At 38.8% G+C, this 22,995-nt stretch overlaps 1 protein-coding gene across 3 annotated transcripts; it reads left to right on the top strand.

Annotated features, from left to right (window-relative positions):
* The first annotated feature begins 228 nt into the window (after positions 1 to 228).
* Positions 229 to 12,390, top strand: LOC143436180 (GLIPR1-like protein 1). 3 transcript variants are annotated; one of them, XR_013106365.1, is made up of 5 exons: positions 229 to 521; positions 1,688 to 1,930; positions 2,662 to 4,144; positions 5,947 to 6,047; positions 11,230 to 11,267. XR_013106365.1 is itself a non-coding variant. In XM_076920219.1 (5 exons), the coding sequence occupies exons 1-5, from the start codon at positions 321 to 323 to the stop codon at positions 12,317 to 12,319; spliced, it is 714 nt and encodes a 237-aa protein (XP_076776334.1). In that variant the 5' UTR covers positions 229 to 320; the 3' UTR covers positions 12,320 to 12,390. The 3 variants fall into 3 exon arrangements, 2 of the variants coding, with proteins under 2 accessions (XP_076776334.1, XP_076776335.1); XM_076920219.1 differs by lacking the exon at positions 2,662 to 4,144 and adding an exon at positions 12,237 to 12,390 and having other exon boundaries at positions 11,230 to 11,315; XM_076920220.1 differs by lacking the exons at positions 5,947 to 6,047; positions 11,230 to 11,267 and having other exon boundaries at positions 2,662 to 4,259.
* Positions 12,391 to 22,995: the final 10,605 nt, after the last annotated feature.

Below are 22,995 nucleotides of genomic sequence, written 5' to 3'. Positions count from 1 at the left end.
CAAACTAAGTGTTTGGTTAGCGCAGGCCAGCCCGGTTGTCAGAACCCTGTAGTGTTTTCAGACTCACTCTTTTCCACAATCCAAGCACTCTCCACAATGATTCTGGTTTGGCTCTTCAGAAAGCTAGTTGGATGGCTCGAACTGTGCACCAGAGGGCGCCTCAGGCTTTCCTGAGAATTTAAGGCTTAGCTGCTCAGAACTTGCCAAGTCTCCTTGGCAACACTGACTGCCTTGTACACAGAACGCCAGTCTAATCAGAAGACAGAGCCAGGGTAGAGTGTAACCTCTGTTCTGGCATATTCACTAGGGGTATTTTCCTCATGGCCCTGAAGAAGAAACTTATTTTTTTATGGACATTAGTTCTATATTTGGTAGCCAGAAGATTGCCCAAGGCATTCGGAAAAGTTCCTGTTCCTCGGGTGCCAACTATCACGGATCCGAAATTTATAACTGCGTTCGTCGACATCCACAATGAACTGAGACGCAAGGTTCATCCCCCATCATCTGATATGAATCACCTGGTGAGAAGGAACGGGGTGCTGTTCAAAACAATGAGTTTAAGCAGGGGAGGGAGATGAAACGTGATTTACCAGACCAGAATTCGTTTTAACAATGTTAGATGATGCATTTTTTTGGAGAAAAAGAATCACCCTTGAATCCTTTTATAACACTGAAGAGAAAGTTAATTGCTTTAACCTCACGGGCTATTGTGTATGGCATACGGAAATCATAGTCTATCTGGATAGGTAAGATGCAGAGATTTCCGTGTTTTGGAAAACAGTACCATTTCAGCTCCGTCATTCTTGAGAATGGCCAAATGCAGTAAGACATCCTGGGTTATTTACAAATCATGCTCTAAATGTTTGTACAAAGCATCACAGATAATTGGTGAGGCCCAAAGCACTCATGGTCTGACTGCTAGAGAGTGCGAGCATTGTTCTAATTTTAAACGATTGTACTTGTACATCTCATATCACTGAGAAGCAGTAGAAGTCTGTTATATTCCTGAATTTGCTCCTGTGCTCTAAAGGGGTGTCCTACTGATAGGGGTTAGTGATCTGTCAAAATTTTTACTACTTAAGGCATAAAAGGCTTGGGAGACACTTTAGAGAACAATTGTCACAACAAGTTGAAGGCCTGAATGTGACATTACTTTGAGGTAGAAAGCAGTTGCAAAGGTTGATACCACGGATTGGCATCCCGGAGACAAAAAGATGGCAAGAAGTTGAGATGAGGCCTTTGATGTTGCAATGATACAGCTGTTCTGTTTTCTTACATTTCTGCAGGTACATGGTTAGTCTTTAGGAAAGCAGGGTTGATGAGGTGGGGATTGGGGAGGCAGGGTTGAGAATGCAGGGTTGGGAGGCAGGGTTGGCCAGGGCCCCTGGGCCTTGCCCCGGTTGCTTCCTGTTCCAATTTCCTATTGCTTTTTGTTCACTATGAAGACGCTCCTGGTATTTGCCTCATGACAGGTCCAGAAACATGGTGCCAAGTAACCATGTCCTGAACCCTCTGAAATGGTGTTTAAAGTAACTTCTTCTTTAAGCTGTTTCTTTCAGTTATTTGGTTGTAATAAGAAAGCAACTAAGACAACAAATAACAAAAAAAAAAATGCTTTTACTAAAGTGCTAAAATTAACTAAAATTTGTAAGCAAATATGTACTATTCAATTGATTTTGTTTTTCAGACTTGGGACCCACTACTGGCAAAAGTAGCTAAAGCATGGACTAGAGAGTGCAAATTTTCTCATAATCCCTGTACCTCAAAACGATATGGATGTCTTCAGGATTATGACTTTATTGGAGAAAATATATATTTGGGTGTATTAGACACCCGACCCGAAGATGTTGTTACTAGTTGGTATAATGAAAGTATGGATTATAATTATGAGCATAATACCTGTCTTAAAACATGTGGTCATTATACACAGGTACGTACTTGGCAAGTTATTAATTAGTTCTCTTGTTCACTTTAGTTACAAGACAAACTTTTTAGTATTTTATTTTACATCTATAAAAAAAAAAAAAAAGACCTCCATTTTACTGGGGATTCCATGTACTGAGTGTAGTTTTTACAATCTTTGACAATGTGACTCTGATGACATTTTCTTTACATTACTTTCAAGAAATCTGCTGTGGCCAGGCAGTGGTGGCGCATGCCTTTAATCCCAGCACTTGGGAGGCAGAGGCAGGCAGATTTCTGAGTTTGAGGCCAGCCTGGTCTACAGAGTGAGTTCCAGGACAGCCAGGACTACACAGAGAAACCCTGTCTCAAAAAAAAAAACAAAAAGGAAAAGAAATCTGCTGTGATTTCTTATTCATCCTTCTGGCTTTTCACCACCTATGTTTTTTTTTTACATCTTGGTCAACTTTCCATAACGTACATAAGGTGCCTTGGTCTTCACACATTCCTTGTGCTATAGAATCTTTCACTTACCACACTAAATCTATAGATTAAAATACATTTGGAAAACATGGCTGGCTGTTTTTCACAATAGTTCTCTCTGCCTAGTTTCTTGTTACCAGCATTGGAAGGATGCGTGAAATCATGCCAGTTTGATGTCTCTATTATGTTTATGGTATTTTTCTCTTTGTGATCAATTTGATAACTTTATTACCGTATCTTTAACCCATAATTGCTTCTTCTACATGGTCTTTGAAGACATGGAAGCATTGTTCCAGGCTCTTTGGGCTCTACAACCAATCTCCAACACCCCGCTCCCCAAATCAGGCCATCCCCTTCCCTGGGGCCTCAAGTCTCTTGAGGATTAGGTGCATCTTCTTCCACTAAGGCCTGATCAGGCAGACCTCTGCTATGTTTGTGCCAGGGGCCTCAGACTGGCCCATGTGTGCTCCTGGTTGGTGGCTCAGTGTCTGAGAGCTCCCTGGGATCTGGGTAAGTTGAGACTGCTGGTCTTCCTATGGGGTCACCCTCCCTTCAGCTTCGTCAATCCTTCCCCTACTTCAACCATAGGGGTACCCGAATTCAGTTTAGTGGTTGGATGTCAGCATCTGCATCTGTCTCAGTCAGCTGATGGTAGGGCCTCTCAGAAGAGAGCCATGCCAGGCTCCCATCTCTAAGCACATCATAGCATCAGTATTAATGTCAGGCCTTGGTGCCCTTCCATGAGACGGAACCCAAGTTGGGCCAGTCATTGGGCCAACTTTCCTTCAGTCTCTTGTCCATTTTTGTCCCCGCCATTATTTTAGACAAGAACAGCTCTGGGTCAGAAATTTTGACTGTGTGTTAGGAACCCTGTCTGTCTACTGGAGGTGGGCTCTTTGAGTTCCCTCTCACTAATGTTGGGTATTTTGGCTGAGGTCACCCCTATTGAGTCCTGAGAGTCTCTTAGATGCCCAGGATCTTGAAAACACTATTTCTTACACTTTTCCTTATTTTTGTCATGCATATAGATATATAACCATATAGATATATAAATCTGTCCTAGTTTCTACATTTTATGAGCAGTAGAAATCCGTTTTGACTAAGCCTTACTTTTAGACATGTTACAGAGGCTGCTAAAAGCAACAGGAAGAGCTGCTTTACTTGGCCCAACTCACTCATCTTTCTAAATTGAATTCACATTTTTTAGTGTCTTAAAATTATTTTTTTTTATTTTATGCTGTTTATTTTATTATGTCTTTCCCCATTCCTCTTTGTATCAGCACAATGGAGCACAGTGGCTGGTACTTATCTGGTGCTCAGTAATTGTTCTTTTTATAATATAAGCCCATGAATATCTTGAATAGTGAGCATTTGTTTCCAGGTTTTCAGTACAGCAGGAAGGTTTTGTTTTGTTTTGTTTTGTTTTGTTTTGTTTTGTTTTGTTATTTTTTGATAGTTTTCAGGACATCAGAGTCGATGCTGTTGGTAAAGAATACAGTTTGTCTCTAGCTGGGAAGACTGGGATCCAACGTCAGGTGTCCTGATAACAAGAAAGGCCTACACCCAACTGTCTAAAGCTGAGTCTTTGTGTTTTCTCCTGTTGTAAATGACATGAGAACACATTCTCAAACATCTCTCTCATCTTAAAACTGTTATGTCAAACATGGGTGACTATTCATGACTGGCACATACACTCAAGTGGAATAACAACATGGAGCCTGGACGTTTACTTCTTCACCAAATCACTCTCTGATAAAAGGTATTAAATAACTGGGAATGAATTCATCCTTCTTCCTAGTACAACTATATAATGTTTATTTATAAATGTTTGTTCGTTTAAAACAAAATGGATTAAAATTGTCTTGCATTGGTTATTTACTGATTTCATGTTGAAGTTTCATTCAGCGTAAGTATCAGTTTTAGATCTAGTCCATTTCATGAGAGGACTACACTTTGAAAGCTATACACTGATGCTATAACCTTCACCATTCTCAATGCTAAAATACCACAATTTAAATAAACTAAGCAGGGCCAGGGATGTGGATTAATACTTAAGAGCACTTTGATATACAAGCATGAGGACTTTAATTTGAATCCCCATAACCCATGTAAAACTCTGGGCATGGCCATGCATGACTAACCCCATACAAAATCCCAGCAAGAGCAGGCAATGAAGGAAGCACCACGGGAGACATAGGAAGAGCCCTTGAGTTCTCTGGCCATGCAGCCTTGAGACAGTTTAATGAGAGACTTTGTTTCCAGAGAATACGATAGAGAACAATCAAGCAAGAACCTGGCATCCACTTCTTATTTACATGCATGCAGAAGCCCATGCATCTGCCATGCTCATGAGCAAATGCTGCACGTACCACACAGCCAAGAACACTGAGCAAAGACTAGAATTTTACGGTACAGATATTAGTAAACTGGGTCTGAAATATTTCTTATAAACATATATGCTTGCAGCTGTCCTATTTAGTAACTTGACAACATTCAAAAGGAAAGGATCCTTTCATAATTAACCTCTTTTTATTTTTATTAAATGGAGACTAGCCCAGAAGCGATCTGCCACTCTGAGCTGGATATGTGGTGAGAAGCAACATTCATCTCTTAGTCCACAGCTCAGAGGGCCTGTTCCTGAACTGTGCTGTCTCTCAGGCAGCCAAAGAGCCATTCAAATTTGCTCAGCCAGATGATGAGTCATGACCATGCTTCTGCCATGAGAAAACGTGATAGGTATCTCAATTTGTAAAGCAGTTTAATTCGTTTTGTTGACGGAATCGTAAAGTTTAAAGAATTTTAAAAAAATGAAAATTTTGACTCTATCTGGTCAAATTTTTTTCTTAGATTATTTTTTTTTCAAGAGGGATAAACAAAATATCCCCTTCTCTTTGCATTTAGAGAATAGGAAAAAAAATTACATTTACCACTGATGCAAGGGACTTGAGATATTTATTCAACACATCTTTAGTTCTTTCTTGTGGTTATTTTTTTTTTCATACAGCACTTCTTCGTTTGAAATTAGATTTCCTTGGACCTCAAAAAAATATTAAAAGTCGCCATTCTTACCCTTGACCATTTAAATAAATGTCACATACCTATCTTAAGACTTGACAAAGGTATGAATATTTTTAAAGCTACAGACTTAAAGCAGCACCAGCACAATGAATTTAGCAAGACGTTTTCCTAAAGACAAAGTAAATTATTGTCCTTCATCCAAGTCTGAGCTTGATGTTCCTTGTAGTATGACCATGGAGAGAATTAAAATGTATTCTAGTTTATCTAGAAGAACTTGTGATTTTTTTTAAACAATGTATTATATTATGATTCACTTATTAGGTTATCCTTTCGGTTTATGACAATTATTTTTTAAGAAAAACCATTCAGTCATCATGAAAGCAGCCTTAACAAAATATAACTTAATGTGTTAAGTGTTAGAAAAAATTCAGTAAACATATATACATGTATATATGTAGCATAATTACGATCATACATATTCTCGTAACTTAGTGTTTAGATGGATTGTTTAATATGTTGCTTTTTCAATTCCTTTTCTTATAGGTAGTTTGGGCAAAAACATTTAAACTTGGTTGTGCAGTTTCAAATTGTCCTCATCTCCTGAGACACACAGCTGGTCTATTTGTATGTAATTATGTACCAGCGTAAGTGAATTTCCTTTTCTTTAAATGTTCTAAGTTGAAACAACTGCCGTTAACAAATGTTTAAAAAGCTGGATGTGGTAGAGCACATCCTTTAATTCCAGCATTCAGGAGGCAGAGATATCGGAGCTCTGTGAGTTCTGGGCCAGCCATGTCTAGATAATACGCTCCAAGACAGAAGATGCTACACAGAGGGACCCTGTCTCAAAACAAGACAGCAGCAACAACCACCACCCAGATGTTTACAAAAGCAGAATCTTATGTTAGACCCTTTCATGGCCTCTCCCTCTGCAAAATGAATTTTAAAAGGGAAAATGGAATGGGCCTAGAGAAGAATGGGATGTAACTGGGAAGCCTCTCTTCTCTTGAACTATTTCAATATGAGGATGGACGTGATGGAAAACTGTTAAGTTTGAAAAGCAGAGGCTGGGAAGACGGCTCGGTCAGTAAAACATTTGTCGTAAAAGCATTAGGGCCTGAGTTCCGTCCCCAGCACCCATTAAGAACCCAAGCACAGTAGGCGTGCCTATAATACCCGCACTGCTAGGACTGAATACGCAGAGTTGAGAAGATCTCTGCTGCTTGCAAGCTTAGGTGGTCTCAAGCCTGTCAGAGCCACAGGATCAGTGAGAGACCCTCTCAAAAAATATGATCGAAAGTGAGGGAGAAAGACGCCTAACATTGTGCACACACACACACACACGCGCGTGCACATGAACACAGAGGCAAAGGTAATATAAAATAAACTGTCATAAGATTACCTAAATGTAAAACACAGAAAGGTTAGCAAACGCAGCTCTAACGAACATTAACAATAGATTAAGAAAACAAAATTAATTTTTTTCAGAGAACGATTTTTAAGGAAAGAATGCCAAGTTTTAGGGGCTGGAGAGATGTATCAGCTGCTAAGAGCACTAGCTGCTATTCCAAAAGTCCTGAGTTCAATTCCCAGCAATCACAATGGTGGCCCACAACCATCTTTAATGGGATCTGGTGCCCTCTTCTGGAGTGTTTGAAGATAGCAACAGTGTACTCATAAATCTTTGAATTAAAAAAAAAAAAAGAATAAAAAATAAAATTTTAGCCCAAAAAATTCCAATCTCTAACTCTAATATCTATTAATATATAAAAGGAATATTAAAGCAGGTAATAAAGTGAGTCCTCAACAAATAAAATTTAAAGATAAATATTTGTCAATAAAAATACAAAGAATAAATGCATAGAACAGACAATAAGATGGCCAGATATGGTATGGGGAGATGGATATGTGTGTATCTATTACTGTGCTTAAAAATCAGGCTTTGGGAAAGAAGGAAGGGCTAAAGAGATGTTAGCATTCTGTCTACGCTCTGCCCCACAGTTACCTGGCATCAGCCAGGTGTGCCTGACTCACTATAAAGGGGGCTGTTTCCCCCCTCCTCACTCTCTTGATCTCTTGCCTTCTTGCTCCCACTCTGTCTTCTCATCCCTTCTCCCTCTCTCCCCATTTCGTGTTACCCTCTCTCCCCATTTTCCTCCCCCCCCCCCATTCCCTTACCCCTTCTCTCCATGTGTTCATGGCCGGCCTCTACTCTCTCTCTGCTTTTCTGTCTCTACTACCCTCTAAACTCTCCTCCCTGTTCCCTGAATAGAGTCATTCTATATTATGTTGCCCTGTGGCTGGTTCCTCAGGGGGAAGGGATGCCTCAGCACGGGCCTGAAGAGTCACCCCCTTCCCCCACACCTGACTACACATCGACCAAACGTATTCCTTCTCTCCTTATCGTTTTATAAAACATAACAAGAGAGAAGTGAGAGATAAAGACAGAGGGAAGAAAGGAAAAGAAAAGGGTGGGAAAGGAAAAGAAAATGAAGGGGAAACGCAAAAGAGCAAGAGAGGCAATGATGGGTCGGGCTTCAGGTTTGAATCCAATCTTCCAGCGACCTGACTGACAGGGTAGACTCTTCACCAAGGCAGCAGAATGCATAGACATGGATCGTTCCCTTGACTAAGATGTGGTCTGGCTCATAAAACAAATTTTAATACATTTAGGCACATTAAAATAATACTGGTTATCGTCTAGCCTCGGTGTAAGGGCTCACAAGTCAATAATAGAACTGTCCTTGGTGACTTCAACACTAACGCACTTAACGGTGAGTTGTGAATCAGAGAAGGTATCACGTGGAAACTAGAATTTTGAACCAAATGGGGGCAGGGGGTGGGGAATCAAAACAAAACAAAACAAACAAACAAAAAAAACCCAATGTTTGAAATTTGATTAAAGTGGGAAGAAAAGTAACGGCAACGAAGACCACAACAGACAGGAGAACGCTTTCCAGTTAAGGACCTCAACCCACTGGGGAGATTCTCTGCAAACCCCACCTTTAGCAGATGAGTGATCGAGGGAGGCAAGAAGGAAATCCAGTTCAGCACAACACAGCAGTCAGTGCTGGTTCAACCTTCCAGAATTCGATGCTGGGTAGTTTATTTTAGCAATTTGTAAGCACAGTGCAATTTGAAGATAGGTTTCCTCATGGTAAATTTAACTCAATCGTGTGAATTCAGCAAAGCTTAAGACATGATGCCATCAAAACTCTTATGAAGCACAAGTGGCATCTCCTATAAAGATAGGATCTATAGATTACCTGGAAAAGCAATATCAAGGTAAGCAACGCTCCTGATAAGTGTCTGGGGAGGTTAGTGATATAGATTTTCTGAGATAAACTAAGAGTCTGGGGGAACCTAGCCTGGCTTTACAGATAGCACAGAGGTTACAAGTATTAACTATCTCCATTCCCAGACTTCTGCATGAACAGGTTGTACATACCCCCCTTAAAGAGACAACACTCTGTGTTTAACATTCCTGGTTTCCTTAGTGCTTGTCTGTGAGCTCAAGAATTGCTCTGCCTCCTATAACCCATCTAAGAGACTTGAGAGAGGGACACATTAAGCCCAAAGTAAAGAGAATTAGTTAAATAAAATAACAAAGAAAGAAAGAAAGAAAGAAAGAAAGAAAGAAAGAAAGAAAGAAAGAGTAAAGACAAGAAAAGAAAAGAAAAATCAGCAAAAGGCCAAAGATTTCTCAAACTACTCTCCATGGAAGAAAAAAGAGAGACATCAACAATGTTCAGAAATTAACACTAATGTTTTACATAGAACATAATGAAAATATGTTCAATCAGCCTGGTATGCCTTTAGAAACAGTGTTCATGGGAGTATTCACATAACTGGGTTTAATGCCTTGCTTTTTCTTTGACTATTTGTACATATTTTATTGCTTGTTCCTCAACTATTTGCATCTATTGCATTGCTAGACACTCAACCTATAACTGACCTTAATACAGGCATGTAATCAAAATGGTATAAAAGCATAAAGGAAGAGGGGGTCTAGGATAGGGGGTTCTAGGGAGGAGAAATGGAGAAAGGGGATGACTTCTGCATTCTAAATAAATAAAATATCTAAATAAATAAATAAATAAATAAATAAATAAATAAATAGAAAAGAAGAAAATAATATAATCATGTCCACAAGTGTAGTGGTTTGGGTTAAACAGCAAAGTTCCTTAAAAGATACAAATTACACAGGAAAAGCAAAAGGAAAGTTGTAGAACACTATACCTTTCAAGGACAGACATAAAAATTCTAAATAAAATTTATCAGTTGAATACAATATAAAAGCATAATTATCTGGGAAGAAGTTTCCCAGTGTAAAAGGCTCATTTCAACATTCTGAAATACTGAATCACTCCATTGGTCACCATGAAATGAGAATCGCATGACCATTTCAATAGATTCAGAGAAAAACATTCATCCCTGGTTGTTAGAAATAAGTTCATTCTCACCCTAAACAGGATGTCTCCATCAGATCTCTCCTGTCAGGGATCAACAAAACCCTAGAGAGAAAAGGCAGAAAGAGTCTGGGAGCCAGAGAAGGTGAAGACACCAAGGGAACAAGGCCTTCTAAATCAAGATGAGCACAGTCAACACCCATGAGAACTCACAGAGACTGAGGAAGCATGCTCAATTCGGGTGTGGGTCCGCAATACTTAGAGTCCTAGAGTTGAAAGAAGTGAACACACATACCATCCCTAACCCAGGACAAGTGGGTCTGTTTCATGCATTTTTTTTGGGGGGGGGGGGTGGGCTCTTTTGTATGTTTTATCCTATTCTGGTGTGTTAGTTTTTGTTTTGTTTTATTATATTTAATTTTATTAATATCCCTTAGAATTCTGTTTGTTGTCTATTAGACAGGGCAAGTTCTCCCTTATGCCACATGTTTGTGCGCATGTGTGTGCATGTGCACGTGTGTGTGTGTGTGTGTGTGTGTGTGTAAAGCAACAATTTAAAACAAAAGCTATGAATTTGAGAGAGAGATCAGGTCAGGTGGGACTGGTTGGAGGAAGGAGGAAAGGAGGAAATAATGTATAGTCTTTATTTTTCCATTATTATTATTATTATTATTATTATTATTATTATTATTATTATTTTATTATTTGGTTTATTTATTTATTTATTTATTTATTTATTTATTTATTTATTTATTTTGAAACAAGGTCTCATCATGTATCTGCAGCTGGCCGAAAACTCTGTACATAAATCGAACTATCCTTTAACTCATAGAGATCCACCTGCCTCTGCCTCTCCTCTCTCTGCCTCTCTGCCTCTCTGCCTCTCTCTCTGCCTCTCTGCCTCTCTGCCTCTCTGCCTCTCTGCCTCTCTGCCTCTCTGCCTCTCTGCCTCTCTGCCTCTCTGCCTCTCTGCCTCTCTGCCTCTCTGCCTCTCTGCCTCTCTGCTCTCTCTCTCTCTCTCTCTGCCTCTCTCTCTCTCTCTCTCTCTCTCTCTGCCTCTCTCTCTCTCTCTCTCTCTCCCTCTCTCTCTGCCTCTCTGCCTCCTCAGTGCTGGGATTACAAGTTTGTACAGTCACCCTATATTCTAATTTTTTTTAATGTTAAGAATTAAATAAAAAATAAATAAATAAATTTTAAATGAAAAAATAAAACAAAAGAATTAAATAATATAAAATAACATTTTAAAAGACAAACTTGAATGGTTTCTTAGTATATAGGAGATAAGTTTTCTATTAAACAGCAGGCACTGCTGGTTTTTTATCACATTCATGACTTAGTCAAAGACAGAAAAGCTTTCAAAGACATAAATAAATTTAACATAGCGGCATTGGTTAATAAATGTTTCCTGTTTTGGCAGAGGAAATATTGTAGGCTACAGACCTTACAAGAGAGGAGACCCCTGCTCTTATTGTGAAGAAAAACAGTGCATGAATGATCTCTGCTGTAAGTAAAAAAGAAAAAAATAATATTAGACAGCAATGATCCCATAATTTTGTTATAGTTTTAAATATGGTCCTTCCTGTTCTTAATTTCTAGATGACTTCATTGCTTCTATTAGAGCATAAAGCATTTACCATAAATTATATTACCTATGTTTAGTTCAGATAATTCCTTTCCTTCCCCGAGAGTTTCCCTTTCAAGTAAGGACACAAAAATTAAACACAACTGTGATCTAGTTTACTGTTGTGCTCATGTTAGCTGTTGATTGGAATGTTTATTTGCATAGGCTTCTAACCTCAAAACTGAGGAGAAAATTTAGATATGGGAATGATGAATTTGGGGGAAGTACCACAACAGCAATGAAGATCATGTTTAAAAGTCCACATAAAAGAATTGTATTTTCCTCACAGACTCAAGCTAGGCAAGGCAGAGTGTCAAAAATAAAATTTTTGTTGTTGCTGTAGGTGGGTTTTTTTTCGTAGTTCTACCTATTTTAGATATTTATGCCTCAAACACAAGAGACATTCTGGTAATATGTATTGGCATGACCCTTGTTATAGGCAGCATTATAAAACTTTTAAATCCACTAAGGTTTGAAAGATTATTTTTCTTAAATTCAAGAGTCTTTTCTAAATTGATTACCTTATTTTAAAAGCCAAAAAAAATCAACATCTTTCATTTTACGTGGCTTTTCTTTCTTTCATTAAAACCCCATGATTTTTACATGAAAATACATATAAAAAGTATTTTAGTTATTTTTTTTAAATTAAATTGAGCCTTTGGCCATTGTGGGTTTTTTTTTTTTTTTTTTTGATAGATCATTGAGCTTCTGATCATTTCCTTTTATTGGTAGATCATTGAGCTTTTGATCATTATGTTTTATTGACAGATCTTTGAGCGTCTATCATTGTGTTTTATTGACAGATGCCAAGACTGGGAAAGCACTTCAGCAGAAAGCAGAATGCCATCTACTTGTTCTTGGTTTTACTCTTCATAGGTTACTTTAACTATTATTTCTATTCAGAAGAAAATTTTAAATGCTAAAATAAAAGACTATTTTTCTGAGGAGTTGGAACTCAGTGTCTGTTTAGTTCTATATGACATTTTCTACACTCTTGTCTGAAACCTAAATTCGATGTCTATTTTTCAATTCAAAAAAGATATATCATTGGGAACAAGCAATTAAAACATATTCTAAATACCATCACCTCATTTTCAGACTCTCTTTAATCACAGAGAAAAGCTAAAGTAAAGGTCGCAGGTCCTAGGGGAGCTGGAGACTTTCCAATACCTGAATAGCTTATATTATAAGCAACCAGTGTGAGTCCAGACAACTCAGGGGCAACTTGTAAAAGGACAGTTGCCTGTGTCCAGAAATCTTTTTTTTTTTATTGTAAAGAATTTTTATTTTTTTTATTTTTTTCCATTTTTTTAATTTTATATTTTATTTACATTTCAGATGCCATCCCCTTTCCACATTTCCCCTCCCTAGAAAACCCCTATCCCATGTCCCCTTTTCCTTTTTGCTTTTATATACATTTTTTTAAGTGTTAGTCAAAGGCTTTATATGTTTGGTAATGCTCAATCAGAAGTGTAACCCAATACCCAACCTAGATATATAAACTGTCTTTGACTGGTGGAGACACATGGACATCTGGGTCCATGCCCCCTCCCCTCTTTCTCTCTCTCGTCACCTAGCTTCTCCTCTCCTTCATCTTCTCCTCTCCTTCCTCCATCTCTTCCTCTCGGTACTCCTTCCCCCTTAGCTCCTCCTACATATCACCCTTCCTGTTAAAATAACACTTTTCTCTCAAAATACAATTAGGGCATAATTATTCCTATTTGTACCAGTGAGGTACAAGATAATCCTAATATCCAGTCCATCATTTTGTTGACTAACCAGAACCTCTGTCATCTCTCCTAACTAAAACACTTAGTTTTGAACCTGGCTTTTTTCTTGTCTTAGAATAAATGTCAGCTGAAAACCTTCCACTCAGATCTTTTCTCTCAAAGTAAATAGCCAGGATTGGCTATGAGACTATAGGTCTTCAACACCGTCAGAAATCTAGAATGACTGAGTTAACTGAAATTATGGGAAGCACAAAGCATAGCTTCTAAAACTTAGCCAATTTATAGAGACCTCTGAACACCTGGACAGCCCCTATACTACAGAACGTTGGAGCATCAAATCTTCAGCCTTCTGGCCCAGAATCATCTGACAGATCTTAATGATGCAGAATTATTAAGGGCTGATTACTCTGTCTAGGCAGATATAATCAGTCAACTATTCTGCAAGTGTGTCCTTTTCTGGACAGTAATTTGTCTGTAGATGGAAAGAGGCAATTCTTGCCTTGTGGCTGTCTCTGCACAACTGGAGTAACTCCAAGGATGCTCAATTTCACCTTAGAATCCAAGACAGGAAGCTGTCAGGAGCAGACGGGTCTCTAATCAAAATGAACATTAATATAGAAATGTTTGTAATGCCAATTCTGTGGACTTCTGACGTTTTGAAAACCAACTATCCATGTAAGATAAACTGGACTGTTGTCTGTTGACTCCTCTCAGCTATTTCTAAATAAAACATAGAGAATACCCTAACAATAAACTCCAAGCCATGAATTTTCTATAGTCCCTTAACTCACAGGCTGTCCATCTCAAATCTGTTTTAAAAAAGTTAAAGAAGGACTGGATCTAAGCCTTGTATTCCTAAATGTGTTATACAGGCACACTGCCTATGTGAGTACCAATATTCATCTCATTTTTATATCAATAAGAAACTCTTACCAACGAAAACCTTAAATTTGAAATCAAAGTAAATTTTGTACCATTTAAGAGATTATAACTTCATCTTGATACTAATTATACAGATTTTTATCAATAGGTTGTGGCTATGCAATAAATCCTAGTTAATCCTCCCTGTTCCAACAAAACCTCTACTTTTCTCTAGAAAGAGAGTCCAATATTAACCACCATAGTCCCCAAGCCCAGGGAATAGGGGCGCCGACTCTTCGTTAATTTCTTCAAGCTGATTATGGGCATTGAGATATTAGAAGAGGGGTGGGAGGAAGAGTAAATTGATAAGCCTCTGACACGGTGTCTTTACTGCATCCAGTTGGAATTCCTGGACATCGGAGGTTTGAGAGGGTCTGCTCAGTTTGCTTGATGAGTAGATACACCAAGGCTGTGTATTCTGCAATATACAATTCTCAGAACAAGTTTTAGTATCAAGAAAAAAAAAATTTTTTTCCTAGAGGGCTGTCATTTTTTTAAAAGATTTTGGTTCTAACAACTTTTCTTTTTTTTTTTTTTTCTTTTTTTGATTGGTTATAATATTTGTGTTTCAAATTCTATCCCCTCATCCCATTCCCCTTCCTCATGTTTCTATGACGGTGTGATTTTCCAGTTTCTATGATGTTGTTTCCATTAACATAAACTGCCTTCTAAATTTCTAAATCCTTCCATTTGTGTTATTAAATCTCCTATTTTTTCTTTCTTTTTTTATCTTTCTTCTTTTTTTCTCCTTTTTTTCCATCTCTTTTTTAAAAATTGGGTATTATATTTACCTTTCAGATTTTATCCCCTTACCCCACTTCCTCCCACCACCCAGAAACAACCTATCCCATCCCCCCATGCTTCTATGAGACAGTACCTGTACCTATCCCCCCACTACCCCCTCTCCACCCTCACTTCCCCCCCATTCTGTGTTCGTTTTTTATGGGACCAAGAAATTACTCTCCCACCTATGCCCGACAAGGCTATCCTCCAATACATATACCGCTGGAGTCCTGGGTCCATCCCTATGTGCTCCCAGGCTGGTGGTTTAGACCCTGGGGGGCTCTGGTTCTTTGGTATTGTTGCTTTCCTCCTGGGGTCACAAACCCTTTCTGCTCCTTCAGTCCTCTCTCTAAGTTCTCCATTGGGAAACCCTTGATCATATCAGTGGTTAGCTGTGAGCATAGTCCTCTGAATGTGTTAGTCTTTGGCAGACCTCTAAGGAGACAGCTATATCATGTTCTTGACAGCATGCACTTCCAGCCATCCACATCAGTGTCTAACTTAGGTGACTGTACATGGGATGGATACCCAGGTGGAATGGTCTCCCGATGGCTCCTCCTTCAGTTTCTGTCCCATGTTTTGTTTCCATATTTGCTCCCTTGAGTATTTTTGTTACTCGTCCTAAGTAGAACTGAGGCATCCCCTCTTGGTTTTTTTCTTCATGTGTTTCATGTGGTCTGCGGTAGAGTCTCCGCTATTTCAAGCTTTTGGGCTAACATCCACTTAACAGTGAGTAAATACCATGTGTGTTCTTTTCTGATTGGGTTAACTCACTCAGGATGATAATTTCTAGATCCATCCATTTGCCTATAAATTTCTTGAATTCATTATTTTTAATAACTGAGTAATACTCCATTGTGTAGATGTACCACATTTTTTGTATCCATTCCTCTGTTGAGGGACATCTTGGTTCTTTCCAGCTTCTGGCTATTATAAATAAGGCTGCTATGAACATAGTGGAGCATATGTCCTTATTATATGTTGGAGCATCTTCTGGGTATATGCCCAGGAGTGGTATAGCTGGATCCTCAGGTAGTGCTATGTCCAGTTTTCTGAGGAACCGCCAGACTGATTTCCAGAGTGGTTGTACCAGCTTGCAATCCCACCAACAATGGAGGAGTGTTCCTCTTTCTTCGAATCCTCGCCAGCATCTACCATCACCTGAGTTTTTGATCTTAGCCATTCTGATTGGTGTGAGGTAGTTTCTCAGGGTTGTTTTGATTTGCATTTCCCTGATGACTAAGGATGTTAAGCATTTCTTAAGGTGCTTCTCAGCCATTTGAGTTTCCTCTGCTGAGAATTCTTTGTTTAGCTCTGTACCCCATTTTTAATAGGGTTATATGGTTGTCTAGAGTATAGTTTCTTGAGTTCTTTGTATATCTTGGATATTAGCCCTCTATGGGATGTAGGATTGGTTAAGATCTTTTCCCAATCTGTTGGTTGCCGTTTTCTCTTATTGACAGTGTCCTTTGCCTTACAGAAGCTTTGTAATTTTATGAGGTCCCATTTGTCAATTCTTGATCTTAGAGCATAAGCCATTGGTATTCTGTTGAGGAACTTTTCCCCTGTGCCTAGGTATTCGAGGGTCTTCCCCACCTTCTCTTCTATTAGTTTCAGTGTATCTGGTTTTAAGTGAAAGTACTTTATCCACTTGGATTTGAGCTTTGTACAAGGAGATTTGATTTTCATCCTTCTACATGTTAACCTCCAGTTGAACCAGCACCATTTGCTGAAAATGCTGTCCTTTTCCACTGGATGGTTTTAGCTCCTTTGTCAAAGATCAAGTGACCATAGGTGTGTGGACTCATTTCTGTGTCTTCAATTCTATTCCATTGATCTTTCTGCCTGTCTCTGTACCAATACCATGCAGTTTTTATTACTATTGCCCTGTAGTATAGTTTGAGGTCAGGGATGGTGATTCCCCCAGAAGTTCTTTTGTTGTTGAGAATAGTTCTCACTATCCTGGGTTTATTGTTGTTCCAAATAAATTTGCAAATTGCTCTTTCTATCTCTATGAAGAATTGATTTGGAATTTTGATGGGGATTGCATTGAATCTATAGATTGCTTTTGGCAAGATGGTCATTTTTACTAAGTTAATCCTGCCAATCCAGGAGCATGGGAGATCTTTCCATCTTCTGAGATCTTCTTCTATTTCTTTCTTCAGAGACTTGAAGTTATTGTCATACAGATTTTTCACTTGCTTGGTTAGATTCACTCCAAGATATTTTATATTATTTGTAACTATTGTGAAGGGTGCCATTTCCCTAATTTCTTTCTCAGCCTGTTTATCCTTTGAGTAGAGGAAGGCTACTGATTTGTTTGAGTTGGTTTTATATCCAGCCACTTTACTGAAGTTGTTTATCATGTTTAGGAGTTCTCTGGCCTAAGTTTTAGGGTCACTTAAGCATACTATCATATCATCTGCAAATAGTGAAATTTTGACTTCTTCCTTTCCAATTTGAATCCCTTTGACTTCCTTTTGTTGTCTAATCGCTGTAGCTAGGACTTTCAGTCCTATATTGAGTAGGTAGGGTGAGAGTGGGCAGCCTTGTCTAGTCCCTGATCTTAGTGGTATTGCTTCAAGTTTCTCTCCACTTATTTTGATGTTGGCTACTGGCTTGCTGTATATTGCTTTTACTATGTTTAGGTATGGACCTTGAATTCCTAATCTTTCCAAGACTTTTAACATGAAGGGATGTTGAATTTTGTCAAATGCTTTCTCAGCATCTAGTGAGATGATCATGTGATTTTTTCTTTGAGTTTATTTATGTAGTGGATTACATTGATGGATTTCTGAATATTGAACCATCCCTGCATTCCTGGGATAAAGCCTACTTGATCATGATGGATGATTGCTTTGATGTGTTGTTGGATTTGGTTTGCGAGAATTTTAATGAGTATTTTTGCATCAATATTCATAAGAGAGATTGGTCTGAAGTTCTTTTTCTTTGTTGGGTCTTTGTGAGGCTTAGGTATGAGTGTAATTGTAGCTTCATAGAACGAATTGGATATTGTTCCTTCTGTTTCTATTCTGTGGAATAGTTTGAAGAGAATTGGTATTAGGTCTTCCTGGAAGGTCTGATAGAATTCTGCACTGAAACCATCTGGCCCCAGACTTTTTTTTGGTGGGGAGATTTTTAATGACTGCTTCTATTTCTTTAGGGGTTATGGGACTGTTTAGGTAGTTTATGTGCTCCTCATTTAACTTTGGTACCTGGTATCTATCTAGAAAATTATTCATTTCATCCAGATTTTCCAATTTTGTTGAGTATGGGCCTTTGTAGTAGGATCTGACGATTTTTTTAATTTCCTCTGTTTCTGTTGTTATGTCTCCTTTTTCAGTTCTGATTTTATTAATTTGAGTACTGTCTCTGTGCCCTTTGGTTAGTCTGGTTAAAGGTTTGTCTATCTTGTTGATTTTCTCAAAGAACCAGCTCCTGGTTTTGTTGATATTTTGTATAGTTCTTTTTGTTTCAACTTGGTTGATTTCAGCCCTGAGTTTGATTATTTCCTGCCATCTACTCCTCTTGGGTATATTAGCTTCTTTTTGTTCTAACACTTTCAAGTGTGCTGTCCAGTTATTAATGTATGCTCTTTCCATTTTCTTTTTGTGGGCACTTAGAGCTATGATTTTTTCCTCTTAGTACTGCTTTCATGGAGTCCCACAAATTCTGATATGATGTGTCCTCATTTTCATTTAACTCTAAAACATCATTAATTTCTTTCTTTATTTCTTCCTTGACCAAGTTATCATTGAGTAGAGCATTGTATAGTTTCCATGTGTATGTGGGATTTCTGTTGTTTTTGTCCATGTCAAAGATGAGTCTTAGTCCATGGTGGTCTGATAGGGTACAAGGGATTATTTCAATCCTTTTGTATCTGTTGAGGCCTGTTTTGTGACCCATTATATGGTCTATTTTGGAGAAGGTACCATGAAGTGCTGAGGAAAAGGTATATTCTTTTGTTTTAGGATGAAATGTTCTATAGATGTCAGTTAAGTCCAATTGGTTCATAACTTCTGTTAGTTTCATTGTGTCTCGGTTTAGTTTCTGTTTCTATGATCTTTCCATAGCTGAAAGTGGGGTGTTGAAATCTCCCACTATTATTGTATGAGGTGCAAAGTATGCTTTAAGCTTTAGTAAAGTTTCTTTTATGTATGTGGGTGCCCTTGCATTTGGAGCATAGATGTTCAGAATTGTGCGTTCCTCTTGTTACATTTTTCCTTTGATGAATATGAAGTGTCCTTCTTTATCATTTTAATTACTTTTGGTTGAAAAACGATTTTATTTGATATTAGAATTGCTACTCCAGCTTGTTTCTTGGGGCCATTTGCTTGGAAGATTGTTTTCCATCCTTTTACTCTGAGGTAGTGTTTGTCTTTTTCACAGAGGTGCATTTCCTGTATGCAGCAAAATGTTGGGTCCTGTTTATGTATCCAATCTGATAGTCTATGTCTTTTTATTGGAGAATTGAGTCCATTGATATTAAGAGATATTAAGGAAAAATGAATGTTGTTTACTGTTATTTTTGTTATTGGCGGTGGTGTTATGTTTATATAGCTACCTTCTTTTAGGGTTGTTGGAAGATTACTTTCTTGCTTTTTCTAGGTTGTAGTTTCCCTCCTTGTGTTGGAGTTTTCCACCAATTATCCTTTGAAGTGCTGGATTTGTGTTGAGATACTGTGTAAATTTGAATTTGTCATGGAATATTTTGGTTTCTCCATCAATAATGATTGACAGTTTTGCTGGGTATAGTAGTTTGGGCTGGCATTTGTGTTCTCTTAGGGTCTGTATGATATCGGTCCAGGATCTTCTGGCTTTTATAGTCTCTGGTGAGAAGTCTGGTGTAATTCTTATAGGTCTGCCTTTATATGTTACTTTGCCTTTTTCCCTTACTGCTTTTAGTATTTTTTCTTTGTTTTGTACATTTGATGTTTTGACTATTATATGGTGGGAAGTATTTCTTTTCTGGTCTAAACTATTTGGAGTTCTGTAGGCTTCTTGTATATTTATGGACATCTCTTTCTTTAGGTTAGGGAAGTTTTCCTCTATAATTTTGTTGAAGATATTTACTGGCCCTTTAAGTTGGGAGTCTTCACCCTCATCTATACCTATTATCCTTAGGTTTGATCTTCTCATTGTGTCCTGGATTTCCTGGATGTTTTGGGTTAGGAGCTTTTTGCATTTTGCATTTTCTTTGACAGTTGTGTCAGTGTTTTCCATGGTATCTTCTGCACATGAGATTCTCTCTTCTATCGCTTGTATTCTGTTGGTAATGCTTGCATCTATGACCTCTGGTCTTTTTCTTAGGTTTTGTATCTCCAGAGTAGTCTCCTTTTGAGATTTCTTTATTGCTTCTACTTCCATTTTTAGATCCTGGACAGTTTTGTTTAATTCCTTCATCTGTTTGGTTGTGTTTTCTTGCATTTCTTTAAGGGCTTCTACCTATTTACCTGTGTTCTCCTCAAATTCTTTGAGAGTGTTATTTATGACCTTCTTAAAGTCCTCTAACATCATCATGAGAAGTGATTTTAATTCTGTGTCCTGTTTTTCCTGTGTGATGTGGTGTTCAGGGCTTGCTATGGTGGGAGAACTGGGTTCTGTGGATGCCAAGTAACTTTGGTTTCTGTTGTTTACGTTCCTGCGCTTGCCTTTCACCATTTGGTTAACTCTAGTGTTACCCTCTCTCCCTGGTTCTGACTGAGGACTGTCTTTCCAGTTATCTTGCTTGTGTCAGAACTCCTCAGGGTCCAGATGTCTCTGTGAACCTGTTATCCTGAGCTCCAGCTGCTCTGAGTGCAGTGTCTCCTCTAGGATGTCTCAGGGTAAGGTGTCTTCTTGAGAGCAGACCAACTAGGTGTTCGCTGCTCTGAGTGCAGTGGTTCCTCTAGAATGTCTCAGGATAAGGTGACTGCTGCTCTGGGTTCCGTGGCTTCTCTAGGATGACTCTGGGTATGGTGTCCCCTGCTGTGAGGTCGGTGGCCTCTCTAGGATATCTCAGGCTATGGTTTCCACAAGAATGCAGGCCCACTGGGTGTCTGCCTCGTTGAGGACACTGACCTCTCTGGGCTGACTCCGGGTGCAGATTCCACAAGGGTATAGACCCACTGGATGCCTGCTCCTGCCCCTAGAATCCGGAGAGGAGCGGAGGGGGATTGGAATTCCACAAGGGCAGGGTTTGGGTACCTGGGGGGGGGGGGTTGTCCTGAGAGCTTCCTACTCCCAGCTGTGGCTCCGGTGCATAGGGTGGTGCACAACTGGCCCTACCTGACTCCCTGAGGACACTGGCTTCTCAGGGATGTCTGAGGATACAGTCTCCCCAAGGGTGCAGACCCCGCTGGGTGTCTGCCTCAGCTACCGGGGTGGATCCAGAGAACATGTCCAGAAATCTTAAAGACAACTTCTCCGTCTTCCTGGCAAAGTCAAATTAAGTTCATGTTCTCAGGCTCAGGAACTCACTCCTAACCTGATTGGTAAAAACTCCCTTACTCAACCCCTTATGCCAAGGTATGATTAAACAATAGGACAGCCTCACCCTGCTCCCCCTCCCCTCCCTTTATGATCTCATCCTCCATATATGCTGGGCAATTTCTCTTCAGCTCCCGAGTCTGCTCTGTGGCCCTAATCAATCCATAGCAGCTTGGTTACAGTAAATTTTTGTCATCTGCATTGACCTGGTGTTTGTATATTCTTTTGTATATTCTTTTTGTAAGAGTTGAAAATCATTACCATACAAAAACCTTCAAACGTGTTTATAGTAACTCTCTTTATAACTGCCCAAACTTGCACAAATGTACTGTACAACATCTTTGAAAAGGCAAATTGTAAAGAGAGAAAAGAGTGCCAAGGTGTTGGATAGAAGAACATATAGATGGAACATATAGTGAAATTTCTGAAAGTGCCCCGTGTAACACGAAAATTATTCATTTCAGTGGTGAATAGTATGTGATGATGAATCATTATACATATGTCCAAATCCACAGAATGGACTGCATCCAAAATGAACCTTAATGTGAGCTGTGAAATCTGGACAGTAACATGCCACAGTGGCCTCGTCGATTATAACAAACATACAAACTAGTGGGTTATTTTTGTTTTTAGTTTTGTCTTTCTGTAGTACACGGGATTATTAATGGACACGTGGCTAGGGAGGGTTTTTTTCGTTTTGTTTCTTTGAAATAGACTTACTACATAGCCTGAGGTAGTCTGAATTTGTTGTGTAGACCAGGCTGCTCTACAACTCATAATTTTCCTGCCTCAGACTCCTGAGTCCTGGCCTTAGAGGAAAATAGCACCATGCTTAGCTCCATCTAAGAATGCCAATAGTGGAGAAAGCTTCATGGTTTTCGAGGAGAGAGAACACATGAGACATATCTGTACTCAATCTACAGATTTTCTCCTAAAGAGCCCATCTTTTGTTTAAAAAACAAACAAACACTAAATAAAATGAAAAAATTACCTTCAGGATTTAATGGCAAAAGAGCTTTAGACAAATTACTTGATCTCCCCCAGAAATGATTTTTCATCTGTTCGAGGAGATACAAATGATAAGTGTTTTATTATGTTCCTATCTAAGTGACACCAAATTTTTCTAACTACTTAAAAGAGTGATAGAAAAATTTGGTGAAAAATTTGGTGAGATAAATTATAAATAATATTCACAACTGCATTGTAATTCACTGTTTAATAAATTATTTGTAGCAGTGGATAAACTTGTTTCTACTTTCCTCAGTTTTTATAGCATCGTGGACATTATGGGAAGTATTATAGAAATATTTATCAACATAATTGAGATCTCCACTGATGGAATAAGCTACCAGGAAACTGGGACTTTCCTATATAATTGGTCAGAGGATGTGATCATTGTTGGGCTCAGGATGGAAGCCGGAAAAACTCATTTTACAGATAGAAGCTTAAAAATGAAAGCTTTATTTTCTGAGCGTTCAGGGAGGTGGCCAGTTCGGGACCTGAAGCACATCCCTGAACGGAGATTGTACAACATTTTTCAAGGATGGGAGTGCGGGGGTAGAAGCTGTAGTGTTATCCATGTCAGTTAGTCATGTGAAAAACGTGGACCCATTTAATTTTAGCCTGTCTTTGGTCCATTCAGCAGACATTTATCGTGCAT

The sequence above is a fragment of the Arvicanthis niloticus genome, chromosome 22, assembly GCF_011762505.2.
Source record: "Arvicanthis niloticus isolate mArvNil1 chromosome 22, mArvNil1.pat.X, whole genome shotgun sequence".
In the NCBI taxonomy this organism is placed as follows: Eukaryota; Metazoa; Chordata; class Mammalia; order Rodentia; family Muridae; genus Arvicanthis; species Arvicanthis niloticus.
This window is presented reverse-complemented; position numbering and strand designations above follow the sequence as displayed.

Coding starts and splice junctions, on each gene's coding strand:
- LOC143436180 (XM_076920219.1), top strand. CDS start 321: ATGGCCCTGAAGAAGAAACTTATTTTTTTATGGACATTAGTTCTATAT. Junction 522..1,687: donor CATCTGATATGAATCACCTG/GTGAGAAGGAAC, acceptor TTTGTTTTTCAG/ACTTGGGACCCACTACTGGC. Junction 1,931..5,946: donor CATGTGGTCATTATACACAG/GTACGTACTTGG, acceptor CTTTTCTTATAG/GTAGTTTGGGCAAAAACATT.